This window comes from Trichechus manatus, unplaced genomic scaffold (assembly GCF_000243295.1).
Source record: "Trichechus manatus latirostris isolate Lorelei unplaced genomic scaffold, TriManLat1.0 scaffold00242, whole genome shotgun sequence".
Taxonomy (NCBI): domain Eukaryota; kingdom Metazoa; phylum Chordata; class Mammalia; order Sirenia; family Trichechidae; genus Trichechus; species Trichechus manatus.
Window position 1 is genome coordinate 1,004,194 of NW_004444178.1, and position 17,860 is coordinate 1,022,053.

General features: G+C 36.9%; 1 protein-coding gene across 1 annotated transcript in view; it reads right to left on the reverse strand.

The window, feature by feature from the left end:
• The window catches only part of THSD7A (thrombospondin type 1 domain containing 7A), a 277,288-nt gene that overhangs the window by 187,107 nt on the left and 72,321 nt on the right, over window positions 1-17,860 (reverse strand). The window contains exon 4 of the mRNA XM_004389354.1: window positions 11,817-11,998. Within this exon, the coding sequence (XP_004389411.1) occupies window positions 11,817-11,998 (182 nt within the window). The remainder of the gene's footprint in view (window positions 1-11,816; window positions 11,999-17,860) is intronic.

A 17,860-nucleotide genomic window follows, 5' to 3' on the forward strand; every position in this document is an offset into this window, starting at 1 on the left:
CATGTGTACTTCTGTTTCATGAGAAACTATTTGTTCTGTAAGCCTTCACCTGAAGTACAATAAATAAAATAAATAAATAAATAAATAAATAAAAAGAGCGAAGCAAGCAGAGACACATGGGAACCTCATACCACCAAGAAAGCAGTGCTGGGAGCAGAGCATGTCCTTTGGACATGAGGTGCCTGCGCAGAGAAGCTCCCAGACCAAAGGAAAGACTGAGGCATCACAAGGACCTTTCTCCAGAGCCGACGGAGAGAGAGAGCCTTTTCCTGGAGCTGATGCCCTGAATTTGGACTTGTAGCCTTCTGGACTGTGAAGACAATAAATTTCTCTTTGTAAAGCCATCCACTTGTGGTATTCTGTTGGAGCAGCACTAGATGACTGAGACAGTAAGCATCATATCAATATTTTCTATCACCATCTCTTCCTCCTTATCATTACACTATTACTTCAAGTTATCTCAATTAGTTCCATAGATTTACACTTTGTAATCATTTTATCTTGAAGAAGATACCAAAAAGTTAAATTGCTTTTCCTAAAAGCCAGCATTATTATTAAAGCTGATGCCCTTTGCACCTGTTTCAGATTTTTGCTATAGGCTATGAGAAATGGAGATTTAAGGACCTTTGGTTTCCCTTTATCTATATTAGATAAATCTTTTCTTTTTCCATTAGACTCACACCCCTGTCGAAGTGGGATAATATGTTATTCAAGCCTGTGTTTTTGTCTAGTCTTTTGGCTTTCATTTGAGAATGCTAATTCTATCCTCACATAGATGATGCTTGGAAAATGTGTCTCTGCATCTAACTGTACCTAAGTAGCAGCCAGAATAGCTGTACTCCAGATCCTTGTGTCAAGGGATATAAGGGAACTTGCTGCCTCTCAATATCTATCAAAGCTCACAGAAGATTGCCTGGGGGAGTAGCTGTACATCCTTTCATTTAGCTGTTCTTAACGTTATCCCTGGGTTATCCAGGTTAGCAGAGACCTATAAATCTGCACCATATCACATTAACTCCCCTTGATTTGCCTTTACTGAGTTACACTTTCCTATTTATGCTATTGACCTATATTGAAGAAAATGGCTTAAATAAAAAGCTTTCTTTTAAAACTCATTGTGGTTTTTACTGTACAAGATGCTAATGAGGTTGTAATTCAACATAGTTACTCAGTGTCTTCTTTATGAAGGTCCACTGGTACGTTTTCTTTCTGGCCCTAGAACCAGAAATTGTTGTGCTCCTTCCTTAAAACTTGTTTCTATTGTCTCAGGGATTTCATAATTAATGTTGTGTTCCTCTCTGCACTGGCAATTACAAGCTTAGAGACAAAACTTGTGGTCCTACTTCAAGAAATTCACAAGATCTTATGCACACATTTTTTACATTATCTTCATTACCTTCATTATTGGTTTGATATTCTCTTTCCACTAGTATTTTCCCTTTATCCCACTTACCTCATACATTTATCCTTCAGATCACCCTATCTCCCTTTATCGAATGTGTTTACATACAACAACGCAGGACCTAGGTTAAGTACTGAAAATCCCATCATTGAATGTAGGAGATTTCTTGTATTAAACTGTGCAGGGAATAAATGCTGCTTGATGAATTCAAGCCACTCTCAAACCATCAATATGAGTTATCTTCCCATAAAGAATATCTACTATGGGGAGATCTACCTATTATTACAGGAGACAATCATTGCCTTATGTAAACCGCACTGCATACCTAAACCACACTGCATACCTAAACCACACTGCATACAGCACAAATGCTTATTGCTCACGTGGAAACAATGATTGCAATTCATAGATAGTAGCTGTGGAAAGCCTGAGACAAGAGTAATTCACACCAGATGACTTGATACATCAAAGGTGACTATTCAGTCGAATCATATGAAATTGCCACTAATCAACTGTTCTTGACCTATAAAAGTAACAGTTTCATGTGGTTCAACCTATTACTGGTACTGGTTCAAGTAATTACGGACAGGACTCCATACTGACCTTACAGAATTATCTCAGGGAATAAACTTCTTAATTGAATTGGCTCCTGAAAAGTGCCTAAATTAGACCTAGTCTTCATTCAATTTTCTTTACGAAGGGCAAATAACTGTGTCACTTTTGTTTGCTTGCTTGTTCTGCAACAGGGATATCATCAGACAATATAATGTATTTACTTCTGATGACTTTGATAAAGTTATGGACAACAACAGACCCAGTGTATTTACTGTGAGGCAAATGCACTGGGCAGGGGAGTATCATTGGATAGTTTAGCCTTTGGAGGCGAAGAATTGGCTTTGGGTCCATGCTCTGTCACTTACTGTCTTAGTATGCCAGGGAAAATTATTCTCTAATTATCAATTTAGTCATCTATAAATGAGAAGACTCTATCTACCATAACATCTTAGTTACTTTACTTACCTCCCTGATTGTTGAGAGAAAGTGAGCAGCAAATCAACATCTTTCTTAGTGAAAAACATGACTTTACATTTTCAAAGCACTCTGGAAATTCCTTAATGGAGTACGGGATTAATTGATCTGAGGTTTTCCAAACAGATCTAGTTCAGCACATGTAAAACATGTCCTCAAGCTTCTAAACATTCTTTTTTCTGCACTTAATCATTATTATTATTACTATTATGTAACCACAAGTAAGTTGAGGTCTTCAGGCATAACGCTGCCTAACCAAGGTGGTTTCAGATGTCCAAAAATCCTGTGTGATGAAAGGGGCAGATGAACCACTGTGACATCCCCAGACTGAGCAATGGTGAAAGTGTTCTTTTTAGACTGACCAAAAAAAATCCAGGATTACTAAAAACATTTCCTTCAGAATATTTGGCAGTGGACTGCTGCTAAAACGTCCCAATGATTCAGTCACGAAGAAAAGGAGGCTGTAATTATTCCATCTCCCGTAACTAGGGAAGTGAAATTAACTTATATTTCTTTTTATTCTAAAATTATACAAAGATAGCTTTGGAAAAGGTCTATCCCTTCCATTGCTGGCAAGAAAGAAGGAATGATATATATATAATTTAAGCACACAGCAGAATTTCAGGGCAGATTGTAAAGAGACTCTATCTATTATACATCTGCCATTACGTATATCAATTAGCAAAGGCAGCATACAATTATACCTTTATTACATGCATAAGGTTTGTAGTGAAACTGTTATTTGAAGAAAAAAAAAAAAAACTCTCCTTTTTCTCAAGTTAGCCAGAAAAATAAACACATAAATGAGGAGAAAAGCGATTGATATTCATTTAACATAATAAGTGCAAGGTCTTATGCTAAGCAGTTCTTTATATCTTATCTCATTAAGCTTATTCCAAGGAAAGGAGAGAAAAAGAGGACAAGTAGTAACAGTAGGTTAATCCAAAATGAATCACTATAAATTATAATGTCCAGAAAGTCAACATCCTGTAACTGAAGGGTTTTCTATATCTTTCTTTAAGACATTCCCAAATGACACAATTAACACATTTCCAAAAAGACAAAATGAGCCTTTACTAAGAACCATAGATTACACTAAAGAAGTTTTCTTGGGGAAAAAAACCAAGATGCCCTCTCTCAGAAGCTTAAAATCTTGGGAAGTTGGCATAAATATTCATGAAACAACTGTAAAATAATACTTAATCAAATCTTAAACTGTGTAATAGAGTATAAGAGGGCTGTCGGATGAAGGAAGATCATTGAGATCTTACAGTTAAAAAGACTATTTAAGATAGGAGGAGATATTTGAATAGTTGGAACAATTAAAAAAAAATTGCCATAGAGTAAATTCCTACTCGTAGCAACCCTTTAGGACAGAGTAGAACTGCTCCATAGGGTTTCCAAGGCTGTAAATCTTTACGGAAGCAGACTGTCACATCTTTCTCACCTCTGACCTTTTGGTTAGCAGCCGAGCACTTAACCACTGCACCACCAGTTCCCCTTAGTTGGAACAACCATGGATGGGATTTCATGGTACAAAACAGAGGAGCAGCAGGATTAAAGGAACAGAGATGCTACTGGTCTTATGTAATAAATAGACCATCCTTAGCTTAGAGAGAGTTCTGTCCATAGACCAAAACAGCAAGATTGACACTGAAGGCATATGATTTTGCTGAATATGGAAAATGTGAAATTGTAAGATGGTACATCAAATGCACATAGTTAAATGAATATGGATTACTGCTTTGACTCTTGAATTGTGTTCAATATGCAATTTTTTTTCTTAAACTATTTCACCCAGTAAGAGGCATTTCTAGTAGATTGCAGACTAATAATATAATAATATGGATCCTTGTATTTGTAGAGTATTTTTGTGTACAGTAAATGGTGAAAACTTTCCAAGATAATATTGTTGTCATGGCTTCCTTTTCCCATTGCTATTCTCCCTGGTTTATTTCCCTTTTTATTGCCCATTGCTTTCAGAAGAAATAAATATTAATGAATTCCACAATGTAGTCTGTACTCCTCTGTTAACACTGGAGAGAGTAGCTACTCCCTGTTGAGTAATCATCAGCAAGGCAGGGAACAGCCAGCCACGAACCATTTCTTTTACATCCCTGGATAGCAGGAGTGTGCCTCTCAAAAAAAAAAAAAAAAAAAAAAAATTCTCTTCATTCACCAGTGCACATCTCTGAGTGCTCGTTTCAAAATTCCTCCCAGTGCCATCACTCATCTACAACAGACTCGATGAAATAAGTGCTTAAGGGTTAGAAAAGCACACGTACTACAGTCACTTGATAGTGTCAGGTTATGTGACATTTTATCTGACATCTTTCTTTCATTAATGGAAGGTCCTGTACTAATAGCTATGGGGTCTTTCCATCTCAGGTTACAGGTATGAAGTAAGATGAAACAATATATGAAAGAATGAGAGATTTTTTCCTCTGCAATTTCCTAGCTTAAATACTAACAAAGTGCTAGCGTAAAGATTCATACATAGCTCAGGGACCTAAAATTAGGGCTTAATCAGTGTAGGTAAGACCAATATTGGAACTGGAAGTTCTACTTCATTCATGAAACATATAATGTTTTATATCTCCCCAGAACCATAGGAAACAGGACTTTTCAAGACATGAATGCATTTTTTTTTTTTTTTTTATCTTAGTGATTCTCTTTGGCAATGATGCTTTAACAGAGGCCAAAAATCTAGGGACATTTGGGGCAGAATTATTGAGAAGCCAATGAAGCTTAACCTCCAGAGTCCCTCATGTGCACAGGCCCCTTCTGAGGCCCTGGGAGAGACCTTAGTTATTTGTATTTAAAATTTTACATTTGTTTTTTAACTTGGAGGGTCTCCTTGCATAACCAGGACTCCATTTGTGACTTAAGTGTAGGTATTTATAGATATTTCATTAGACTTCATATAGCTGGAGATACTCCATTGTTTCTAGGCTACTAATGTATTCTTTTTGTGTCATAATATTGTCATCCAATATGTTTATCCTTATTAGCTTAATATCACTCACATGTTTTATCGGCATACTATCAATGACTTTGTCCAAGACACTGATATACATTATGAATTTTATTATCTTCTCTAGGTAATCATTGCTTTTCCAGTGTCATTCATCTTGTGTTTGTTCTAGGCACCCTAGTGGTATCTTTGGTCTGGTACAATTTCTTATATTATTTTCTCAGCTTTGTGGTTGTTTGATTCAAGAAGTACCATGAATTTGAACCTAAAACTAGTATGAGTACAGGAACATTGTTAGAATTCTTAGGAGAGGTTTGGGCCTGAGGCTGACCTGCTTCCTTGCCATCTCACTGCACACGTGAGTTAGTTTCTCTAGTCATACATTGATGGTATAGCCCTCTTAGGTTATGAAGTAATGCAGTATCTCTGTACTCTCTTTCTCTTACTGGCCAAAAGTCCTACATCAAGGCCTTAAGGCCCCATAATAGGTAACCTTCTGCTTGTCCCATCTCCACTCCAGGGTAACCACAGACAGTATCAGCTCAAGTATGCTGGTTTGGTTTGGGGAAGTATCAGTTAATTGTGAACTCAGCTTTGTACTTAAAAACATTTAAAACAATATTGTATCCCGCATGTCTAGGAATCTGTAAAGGATGATTTTCAGGTAATCTAGTCTGTCATATTGCTGGAAATGGACCAGAAGAATCATTTATGAATAGGCATTTCCGGGCAAATAAAACTAAGTAATATGCATAAAGGTACAAGGCCAAGACAGTAGTCTCATGACAAAAATTCAAAAGGCTTTTAAAATATCTACTATAGTTAGAAAAGGGAAATTAGATATAGAAACAGGATTCAAATAAATGAGTGGCCAAACTTGAACAAAGCATATGAATCTTGATTCTTGTCATTTATCTAAGTTAGGTCATGTTTCCTCTACTCTGATTCAGAGACGTAAACAGTTATTTATTCAGAAGTGAGGGCATGGTGAGTATGAATACAGTCATTTGCCAATATAGAGAATATTACAAAAGGGAGCATTTTTGAAATTTTCTAAAGGTAATTTTCAGACAAATTTTAAAAAATTGTACCATTTTACAGAGGCTCAGTAACCATATCAAACAAGAAATATTTATTAAATGCCTACTAATCAAGGTATTATGATAATCACTGTTTTCGAGTTTACAAAGCTGCCTAGTATTTTTTTCTTTGATTGGCTTTTTTGGTTGACTACTTCCTGACATCTCATCAGTAAGTTCTTTCTCCAATAAAAATTCTAAGTTATCTCTTGGGTAGACTATTAACTTCCTTAATCTAATTCCCAGCATGTAAATTTTTATTAGCTCCTATCCCAATGGCTAAAACCTTTTGCCATCTCACTTTCCATTTTGTAACCCATTGATCACAGAGAGATTCCAGAAGAAACAGCTCTTCTCTCTCACAACATCCAGGGAACTGACTTTCAAAGAAGATCTGATTCATTCGAGGATTTCCTATTTTAATTACTTTATAATTATATTACATTGCTGTTTACATATGACTGCATCAGTGTAGACTCTAGATTTATAAAATCTAGCCATGGTGTGATTTAGTTCCTTTGGCATTTACCACACTAAGATTAACTGAGCACAAAAGTGTGGCTTTAGAAATATGATCAATTACAAAAAGTGCTCATATCTACACTTGCTACCTTCCGCAAAGGAGTTCATAACTGTTATGTATTGAATTGTGTCCCCCAAAAATATGTGTTGTAAATCCTAACCTCTGCCTGTGGTTATAATCCCACTTGTGAATGGGTTGTGTTTGTTATATTAATGTGGCAGAATTAGGTTATATCAATGAGGATTAGGTTATGTTTATTATTCAAGATTAGGGTGAATCTCAAATCAATCTCTTTTGAGATATAAAAGAGATTAAACAAGCAAACAAGAGAAGCAGAGATGGGGGAAGAGAGATGCCAAGCTACTTGAAGATTGCCCAGGAGCAGAAGTTCAGAAGAGACAAGGACCTTCCTCCAGAGCCGACAAAGAGAGAAAGCCTTCCCCTAGAGCCGGCACCCTGAATTCAGACTTCTAGCCTTCTAAACTGTGAGAAAATAAATTTCTGTTTGTTAAAGCCACTCACTGTAGTATTTCTGCAACAGCAGCACTAGATAACTAAAACAATAACCAAACTTGGTATACCTGTTTGTTTCATATATTTATGGTATTCAGGTGAAATTTTTAAAAGTCTGAAAATTTAAAAATATTTTGTTTGTTTATAATTTGCATCTAGTAATAATATTGCAGAAGCCAAAAAACATGAAATCATTTATATTTCATGGGGAAGCTTTGCTATATTTCTAACAAAGCAGAAAGTAAAAGTAAACAACTATCTTTCTTAAATGCGTTAAGAGTTGTACCAGGGAATCTATGAAGAATCTCTTTCACCCCCAAGATTCTCTGATGAACATTTCTGATTGAAATGTCATATAGAATATTATCACCTACCTGTTATTTCAAAAGTGATGGATAGAAAAGGTGCAGCACTAGGCTTCCACGTACTCTGATATTTACTTTCTGAAATAACAGGGAAATAGCACCATAAGCAATGCCTTTTTATTTTTCCTGCAACTTCAACAAAAGTGAACTAGTTTGTGGAAATTGTAGATAAAAGACTACAATATAATAATTTTCATGCTATTTGGGGCAGTGTTACTATTTTACTTTATTTCATTGCAAAACAGAGACAGGCTAGATCTCTCTATCCATTCTGCTATCTGTCCACCTTTCAACTGTTCTTCCATCTGTCCATCTTTCCATTGATCTTCCAAACCTTTCTGCTAGTATATCTCATTTTATGCCATTATACAGGCTCGTTCATTATATGGGTTTTCTTTCTTAATAACCCCACATACCACAGACCTTACCCAGGTTTTAATGTGGATTATTTGACATGTGTACTTCAGAGGAATGTTCTTGTTTTGGTTTCCTGTAATATCCTATAAGCTTCATGGTGCTTTGTAACTAATACTTTCAGTTACTGAGTATCAAATGGAAGAATTTCTTGAGTTACTACTGCTAAAATCTACTTTAATTTCATTTGAAGCTCTTAAAAAATCAATTCAAGTTCATGCATCCAATGATCAGTAATGCTTTAATCAGTTTTCTAGGACTTATACAGATCACCTCCCCATGAGTAAGGCCTCTTCCTGTCATATTCTGATAAGGGTAGATTTCACACCAGCATAAGCTGGACATTCTTCACAGCCGACTGAAATTCTGAGCAGCTGGCTGAACAAAAATTGTCAAGGGTTTTATTGCTAATCCTTGTCAGTAGACAACTTGCCGAGCCTTTCTTCCAAAGAAGTGACAGTGGAAATTTTGCTCACCTGAGTATTGTGGAGGAAAGGTTGTCAGCAGCAGTACATTAATAAAATGTAAATACTCTCCAAAATCAAGTAGATTTATTTTTCCAACTGACGATAGATCCGATTACCAACTTAACCTATATTCTGATAATTCAACTAACACAGCATGTCAAACATTAAATATTCTACTATGCACATTGGGAGTATTTTAGTAATACGTATTTTGATTTTCTAGAAATTAAACATATCAGCTCCAAGGAGGAAAGTTTTCCCGACCGCTGTGGTGGGAGCCAGTAAATGGTGGTGAGCACACCAGTGACTAAGCGATTTATGTGGCCCTGTCCTTGTGTTAAGGTGCTCATTACCAGTCATCTGCGAAATATGATGTGCCAATATAATAAAGAAAGCCTAAATGAATTTCATATCACTTGCTTCCAGTATTTTTGCGTCAAGAAATTTAATTTTTGAATTAAGATATTTTTAACAGCTTGGTTACATCTGAAAACAATTCATCCAAAGAATAAACAGTGTGAACCTGCAAAAAGAACAATGTAGACTTTCTCAAAAAAAATTCATTAACATAAGAGTTGGTCTTAGGTTGGGTTGTTCATGGTTACAGAGCTAGGATTTTTGAGATTAGTGACTTATTAGTTGTTGGGGAGTTGTTTTGTTTTCATAAGGTAAGCTTTCATTTCTTCCATATTTTTGAACAAAGACAGATTGTGAACAATCCTCACAGCCCTCAGTCTAACTGTTCTCTAATCACACTTTTTTATAGTCATTAGATGTCATCTCTGGCATGCTGGTGTGCTGGGTAAGTTTCCCACTGGGAAATGTTAAATGCTCCCGAGGGGAAACTCTCAATGTCTAAGGACAAAATATGCAACTTTTAGAGAGAATCAGCTGTTTACAAAGACTATAAGAGGTTACTATTCTTGGTATTTGACATGAAAGGACAAAGATCCCTGAGTTATTCATTTTACATATTTACACGATAAATATTAATTTTCGGTGAATTAATTACTTTCTTATCTATTGACCTTTACATTGGCATTTATTTTAGTCCAACAGATACATGTTAATAATGATATTCTTTCTGTATGTCTTTCTTTCTGTGACTTTTATTTTTGGTGATCTGCAGTGGTTTGGTAGAGGTAGGGGTATGCTATGAAAAAATGATTTTTAAAATGTCCAGTTGTAATTCAGAATTCTGAAGGATCTTTTGAAAGTAATAACCTACAGGAAATTACTGACATTCAGAAACTAAAATCTGATCTACCTCTAGCAATGAAATTATACTACTCCGCAAGGACTGCTATAATAAATCTACCAAACAGTGTTAAAAATGCAGCCATTAAAGTGGCCAGGAAAATATTAATGTACTAATGTTACATGTTTTATGCAACTTCCTTACAACCTCAAGATACATTAGTAGTAAAATGTATCCCTAGGCTATATTCCTAAATGAGTTGACATGCTGTGTAAAGTTAGTGGATATAGAACAATTAAATTTTAGAAGTTACAAATGCAAAACTTGAGTGCCTATCTTCCGTGCTTATCTTCCATAACCTCTGTACATGACTGGTAAAGGGGGAGCTCTCTTCTCTCTTGGTTTTTACAAGACCAATTTGTCTTGCTTCTTTCCCTTCTTCTCTGATAATTCTTACTCAGACTCCTTTCCTGAATTCTCTCCCTCTCAACTGCTAGTATCAACTAAGGTCTTTATCCTTATTCTTTCCCCTCTCCAAACGACATGCTTCCTAGGAAATGCTATCCTATCAACAACTTGCAAAGTACAACATCCTATCTTCACTGGTGAAATTTGTCTTTTTTTGCTTTTGGATCTTTAGTAGTGTACCTTAATACATGATCTGCATGGAATAAACTCCCTCTTGCATTTCTGATCCATTCGTCTCTATGCTTCATCACCCAGCTCAAGTGCCACCTCTTCCATGAAGGGTTCTGTTTGTAAGATCCCACAACTGTCATTCCAAATCACAGCAGTTATTTGTATCATATCGTATTATAACTATTAGCTTGTTAATCTGACCTCATGATGAATGTGAGCCCTTTAATGACACAAAATTTTTATTGATATTTCTGTCCTCACTACCTTGCACAATTTTGGGAACTCTGTTGTTCCAGGTATCTAATCAATATCTGTTGAACAGATTAGCCATAGAAGTTCTGCTGTCATTCAGGTATTAATATTCATGTTCATGTAAACTCAAGAGCTACCAATTCAATATAATTTGATCCAATAATGGCAAGCATTTCAGAGTAATATTAATATATAATTATATACTATTAAAAGACTAAAGTCCTGGCCATCATGAATTCATTTATCCTTTTGTATACTTACTGCATCTGATTCCTAAACTGAGATTTAAAAATAATAATTCTAATATATGTCTGACAAACTAACAAAGAATTTTCTTAAAAAGAGTCATGCCTTTCAGTTTAGCTCATCTGATTTTTTGGTCACTATTAACAAGAAGTTGGACATTGGACTCAATATTTTCCTTCAATTTTGACTAATTTAAGACTTGGAATTATGATGCTTTAATACATAATATATTATATTAATGCCTTTTATTATAGTTTTATTCTGTATTTATTCCAGTTGAAATTTTCACTCACTACCATGATTATTTTTCCTACCACACTATAAACAACAAAATAAGATGTTGTTTACAAACAGGTTTTATTTGTTATCTGAAGAAAAAATAGAATATATGCTTGCATTGTATATGTATACTTACAGCATGAATTTTTATTCTTTTTTTATACTTAATTACTCCAGCTTAATTTTGTCTCAGGAATTTTTGAGTCAGGAAGGCATTTAAGTCAAAAAACTTAAAGACAGACTTGTCAGTTAATCAGAACTGACTAAAAATGGAGTTGTATTACAGTTTTTACAATCATAATTTGGATTACTATTCACCATAGTGGATACCAACCATAATATGAGCAGAAAAAAGGCTCTTCACATTCCCATGAGTGACTAAACATGTAATCACACTGATCAAAATGAGTGATTTTGCGCAGAAAATCAAGTTTACCTTCTCTGTCCTTGTGGGCATTTAAATGTGACAGGAGGTACTCGTTGGCCTGCACGCAGTACACCTCTCGAGTCTGGACCCCTCCTCCACAGAGAGCTGTCTGGTTTCCCCGCCTTTTATCCTGCTGACTGAGCAAAGGGTCCACGCGGCACTCGGTCCACTCCGTAGTTCTCCAGCCATACCTAAATAAAGAAATGCCAGCAACCATATTTTATTTTATTGAATAAAACCTTTCACCACTCTCCTCATTTTTTTTACTCAAGAAAATTAACCTAAGAAACATTTTTCCCTCTAATCAATCTTACACTACATCTTTGGAGCAGATTCAGTTTCAAGCTCTCGTCTTTTGCAGCCCTGAGCAGTGCTCCATTTGAAAAGGGGTTAAATTTAGGGCGATCCTGTTTCAATCGCAACTACTGGAAGTTACTTATAAATATTTTATGAAAAGAGCATAATGCTGAAAACATGAAATTTTATGTTCAATTAAGCTAAGATTAGGCTTGCTCTTTATTATTATACTTTAAGTGAAAGTTTACAGTTCAAGTTAGTTTCTCATACAAAAATTTATGCACACATTGTTATGTGACCATAGTTGCTCTCCCTATATTGTGACAGCACACTCCTCCTTTCCACCCCGGATTTCCCGTGTCCATTCAACCAGCTCCTGACCCTCTGCTTTCTCATGGACAGGAGCTGTCCATTTAGTCTCATGTATCTACCTGAGCTAAGAAGCACACTCTTCACAGTCTCATTTTATGTTATAGTCCGGTCTAATTTTTGTCTGAAGATTTGGCTTCAGGAATGGTTTCAGCTTTGGGCTAGCACAGAGTCCAGGGGTTATGTCTTCTGGGGTCCCTCCAGTCTCAGTCAGACCATTAAGTCTGGTCTTTTTACTAGGATTTGAGTTCTGCATCCCACTTTACTCCCACTCCATCACAGACTCTCTATTGCGTTCCCTGTCAGGGCAGTCATTGGTGGTGGATGAGTACCATCTAGTTCTTTTGGTCTCAGGCTGGTGAAGTCTCTGGTTTATGTGGCCCTTTTGTCTCTTGGGCTAATGTTTTCCTTGTGTCTTTGGTATTCTTCATTCTCCTTTGCTCCAGGTGGGTTGAGACCAATTGTTGCTTCTTAGTTGGCTGCTCACTAGCTTTTAAGACCCCAGATGCCACTCACCAAAGTGGAAGGCAGCATAGTTTCTTAAAAAACTTTGTTATGCCAATTGACCTAGATGTCCCCTGAGACCATGGTCGTCAGACCCCTCCCCTGCCTACTCTGTCCCTTGAAGTGTTTGGTTGTATTCAGGAAAATTCTTAGCGTTTGGTTTAGTCCAGTTGTGGTAACCTCCCCTGTAGTGTGTATTGTCCTTCCCTTCACCTAAGATAATTCTCACCTACTATCTAGTTAGTGAAGACCCCTCTCCCCTCTTCCCCACCCTTGTAACCATCAAAGAATGTTTTCTTCTGTGTTTAAGCCTTTTCTTGAGTTCTTATAATAGTGGTCTCATATAATATTTGTTCTTTTGCGACTGACTGATTTCACTCAGCATAATGCCTTCCAGAGTCATCCATGTTATGAGATGTTTCACGGATTCATCATTGTTACTTATCGTTGCGTAGTATTCCATTGTGTGAATATACCATAATTTGTTTACCCACTCATCCGTTGATGGGCACCTAGGTTGTTTCCATCTTTTTGCTACTGTAAACGGTGCTACAATGAACATGGATGTGCATATATCTATTTGTGTGACAGCTCTTATTTCTCTAGGATATATTCCAAGGAGTGTGATTGCTAGATTATATAGTACTTTTATTTCTAGCTTTTTAAGGAAGCTACAAATCGATTTCCAAAGTGGTTGTGCCATTCTACATTCCCACCAGCAGTGTATAAGTGTTCCAGTCTCTCCACAACCTCTCCAACATTTATTATTTTGTGTTTTTTGGATTAATGCTAATCTTGATGAGGTGAGATGGTATCTCATTGTAGTTTTGATTTGCATTTCTCTAATGGTTAATGATCGTGAACATTTTCTCATGTGTCTGTTAGCTGCCTGAATGTCTTCTTTGGTGAAGTGCATGTTCATATCCTTTGCCCATTTTTTAATTGGCTTATTTGTCTTTTTGTTGTTGAGGTTTTGCAGTATCTTGTAGATTTAGAGATTAGACCCTGATCGGATTTGTCGTAGCCAAAAATTTTTTCCCAGTCTGTAGGTTGTGTTTTTACTCTTTTGGTGAAGTCTTTTGATGAGCGTAAGTGTTTGATTTTTAGGAGCTCCCAGTCATCTATTTTCTCTTCTGGTGTTTTGCATTGTTACTTATGGTTTGTATTCTGTTTATGCTATGTATTAGAGCTTCTAGCATTGTCCCTATTTTTTCCTCCATGATCTTTATTGTTTTTGATTTTATACTTAGGTCTTTTATCCATTTTGAGTTAGTTTTTGTGCATGGTGTGAGGTATGGGTTTTGTTTCATTTTTTTGCAAATGGATATCCAGTTATGCCAGCAACATTTGTTAAACAGACTGACTTTTCCCCATTTAACAGAGTTTGGGCCTTTGTCAAATATCAGCTGCTCATAGGTGGATGAATTTACATCTGGATTCTCAATTCTGTTCTACTGGTCTATGTATCTGTTGCTGTACCAGTACCAGGCTGTTTTGAGTACTGTGATGTTATAACAGGTTCTAAAATCAGGTAGCATGAGGCATCCCACTTTGTTCTTCTTCTTTAGTAATGTTTTACTTATCTGGGATCTCTTCCTTTTCCATATGAAGTTGATGTTTTTCTCCATCTTATTAAAAAATGCTGTTGGAATTTAGATCGGTATTGCACTGTATCTGTAGACTGCTTTGGGTAGAATCAACATTTCATAATGTTGAGTCTTCCTATCCATGAGCAAGGTATGTATCATGGATTGAATTATGTCTCCCAAGAAAATATGTGTATCAATTCGGCTGGGTCATGATTCCAAGTATTGATTGTATAATTGTGTACCATTTTGTAATCTGATCTGATTTCCTTATGTATTGTAAACTGTATCACTATGATCTAATAAGATGGATTAGCGGCAGTTATACTGATGAGGTATACAAGATTAGATAGTGTCTTAAGCCAATCTCTGTTGAGATATAAAAGAGAGAAGTGGGCAGAGACACATGGGAACCTCATAGCACCAAGAAAGCACTGCCAGGAGCAGACGGCGTCCTTTGGACATGAGGTTCCTGCACAGAGAAACTCCCAGACCAAGGGAAGACTGATGACACGGGCCTTCCTCTGAGCTGACAGAGAAAGAAAGCCTTTCCCTGGAGCTGATGCCCTGAATTTGGACTTATAGCTTACTAGACTGTGAGGAAGTAAATTTCTCTTTGTTAAAGCCATCCACTTGTGGTGTTTCTGTTAGAGCAGCACTAGATGACTAACAAAGTATGTTTTTCCACTTATATAGATCTCTTTTGGTTTCTTGCAGTAGTGTCTTGTAGTTTTCTTTGTATAGGTCTTTTACGTCTCTGGTTAGATTTATTCCTAAGTCTTTTATCTTCTTGGGGGCTATTGTAAATGGTATTGATTTGGTGATTTCCTCTTCGAAGTTCTCTTTGTTGGTGTAGAGGAATCCAACAGATTTTTGTATGTTTATCTTGTATCCTGATACTTCGCTGAAATCTTCTATTAGTTCCAGTAGTTTTCTTGTGGATTCTTTGGGGTTTTCTGTGTATAAGATCATATCATCTGCAACTAGACATACTTTTACTTCTTCCTTACCAATTTGGATGCCCTTTATTTCTTTTTCTAGCCTAACTGCTCTGGCTAGGACCTCCAGCACAATGTTGAATAAGAGTGGTGATAAAGGGCATACTTGTCTGGTTCCTGTTCTCAAGGGGAATGCTTTCAGACTCTCTCCATTTGGGATGATGTTGGCTGTTGGCTTTGTATACATGCCCTTTATTATGCTGAGGAATATTCCTTCTAATTTTGCTGAAAGTTTTTATCATGAATGGGTGTTGGAGTTTGTCAAATGCCTTTTCTGCATCAATTGATAAGATCATGTGCCTCTTGTCTTTTGTTATTTATGTAATGGATTACATTGATTGTTTTTCTAATGTTGAACCATCCTTGCATATCTGGTATGAATCCCACTTGGTCATGGTGAATAACTTTTTTTGGTACGTTGTTGAACTCTATTGACTAGAATTTTGTTCAGGATTTTTGCGTCTATGTTCATGAGGGATATTGGTCTGTAATTTTCTTTCTTTGTAGTGTGCTTACCAGATTTTGGTATCAGGGTTACTCTTGCCCTTTCTTGACGCTTATAAACAAAGAAGGACTGAATTTAAGAATGGAAAACATTCTAAGTGATGAGCACAAACATTTGTTTTACTTTTAATAAAATATATGAATATTGCTTCTTCATACTGGACAAGAATTATAATTGTGTGTTAGGATTTAAAATGTATAACAGAATGTTTTATAGTTTTCTTTTTATTGCCAAGAATAACTGTTTTTTTTTCTGTACATAAGCATCCCTGATGAGTGTGATCAGTGATGAAAAGAGCTGATGTTTCTAATCAGTGGAGCACAGGAAAGATGATCCTTGATTCTAAATTCAAGTTCCAATCAAGATTATGACATGAAAGAAGTGTCAGGGGATTGTCAGCCCAACATGTGCTTTAAGGAGATAGCCAGAGAACCTTTTCCCGATGCCACTGAAGATAGAAAGTGATGGAATTTCTCTACCTGAAGGAAAGTGGATAGTCTAAAAGCACAAAGAAAACAGCTTACATAGCACTTTGTGTCATTTTAACCAAGATGCTTCCTTAGTAATCAAATTAACAGCCAACATCGGTACAAATAGATGTGCTAATGTTCATCTCATTTAGACAAAAAGGTTAAATGGGCCCTCAGATGTCTGATCTAGATGCTTTGTGCTGTCAACGGTAAAGTTTCCTGACAGTAAAGCTGACCTTCATACTCGTTTTTCATTTTTATAAGTGGGGATTCATCACTAACAAAGTTGCAGGACTGGGTCATCAAGGAACAAGACTATTGACACTTGTTTATAAAGAAAGTGTAGCACTTGGGTCAATTCTAAATAACATGAGTAATTGATGCCTGGGGTAGGGGAAAGAAAGGAAAAAGAAATGAGTCATCAGGTGGCCAACATGACGGAGTAGGTAGATGCTTCCTATATCCCTCTTACAACAAAAACCTGGAAAAACAAGTGATTTGATTCTATATGAATATCTAGGAGCCCTGAACAAGGCAAAGTTGAGAAATCCACCTAAGTGATAGGAGAGAAGGAGACAGTTTGGAAAAAGCGAAGAGCGCCAGAGCTGCAGTGGTGAAACTGCAGTGAAGCAGGCAAACAGCTGTGCTGTGCACGCTCAGGAAGCAGTTTCCACATCGAGAGAGACCCAGCAGCAGAGATTCTGCTTGGACACTCCGAACCAGTGAAAAGCAGCTCCTAAGAGGCTAAGATAAGTGCATGTGTGCACCCTTTCACCGGGATTTTTTTTTTTTTTTTAAAAAGCCCATTTGGGAAAAACCTCTCTCCCTTTTACCTCCTCCCTCCATGCTCTGGACTGGGAGTCTGCTGGGCCGGAAATAGATCCCAAAAGGTGCCGTGACCCATTCTCCTGGTCTTGGAGAGGGAACAAATAAGCTACTGGCTCCCTAAGCCAGGAACACAGGGTCAGCACAGCTCCTTTGCTAGGCACAGGTATCATGGGTCCACAGACGCTGAGTGCCTTACACATCTGTATAGACTTGTGGGGACCCATCTCAACAGCATTGGTCCTCACTACCACAGTACAACAGGGCAAACATCTGAAGTGTAACTTCAACTGCATCAGCTGAGCGCTGGCAGATTTGTGATGCTCGAAACAGCCCTGCCCCTTAGGCAGGCACTTTTATCGATCTGCAGCAGGGGCTTGAGGACTGGTGGTATCACCTAAAGTGCCTAGTCACCTGCTACAGGAGTCCAAGAAAAAGTGGTGCCCTCAAGTCTTTACAGCCAACAGAGTGGGGTGCTCATAGTCCAGCTGCAAAACTC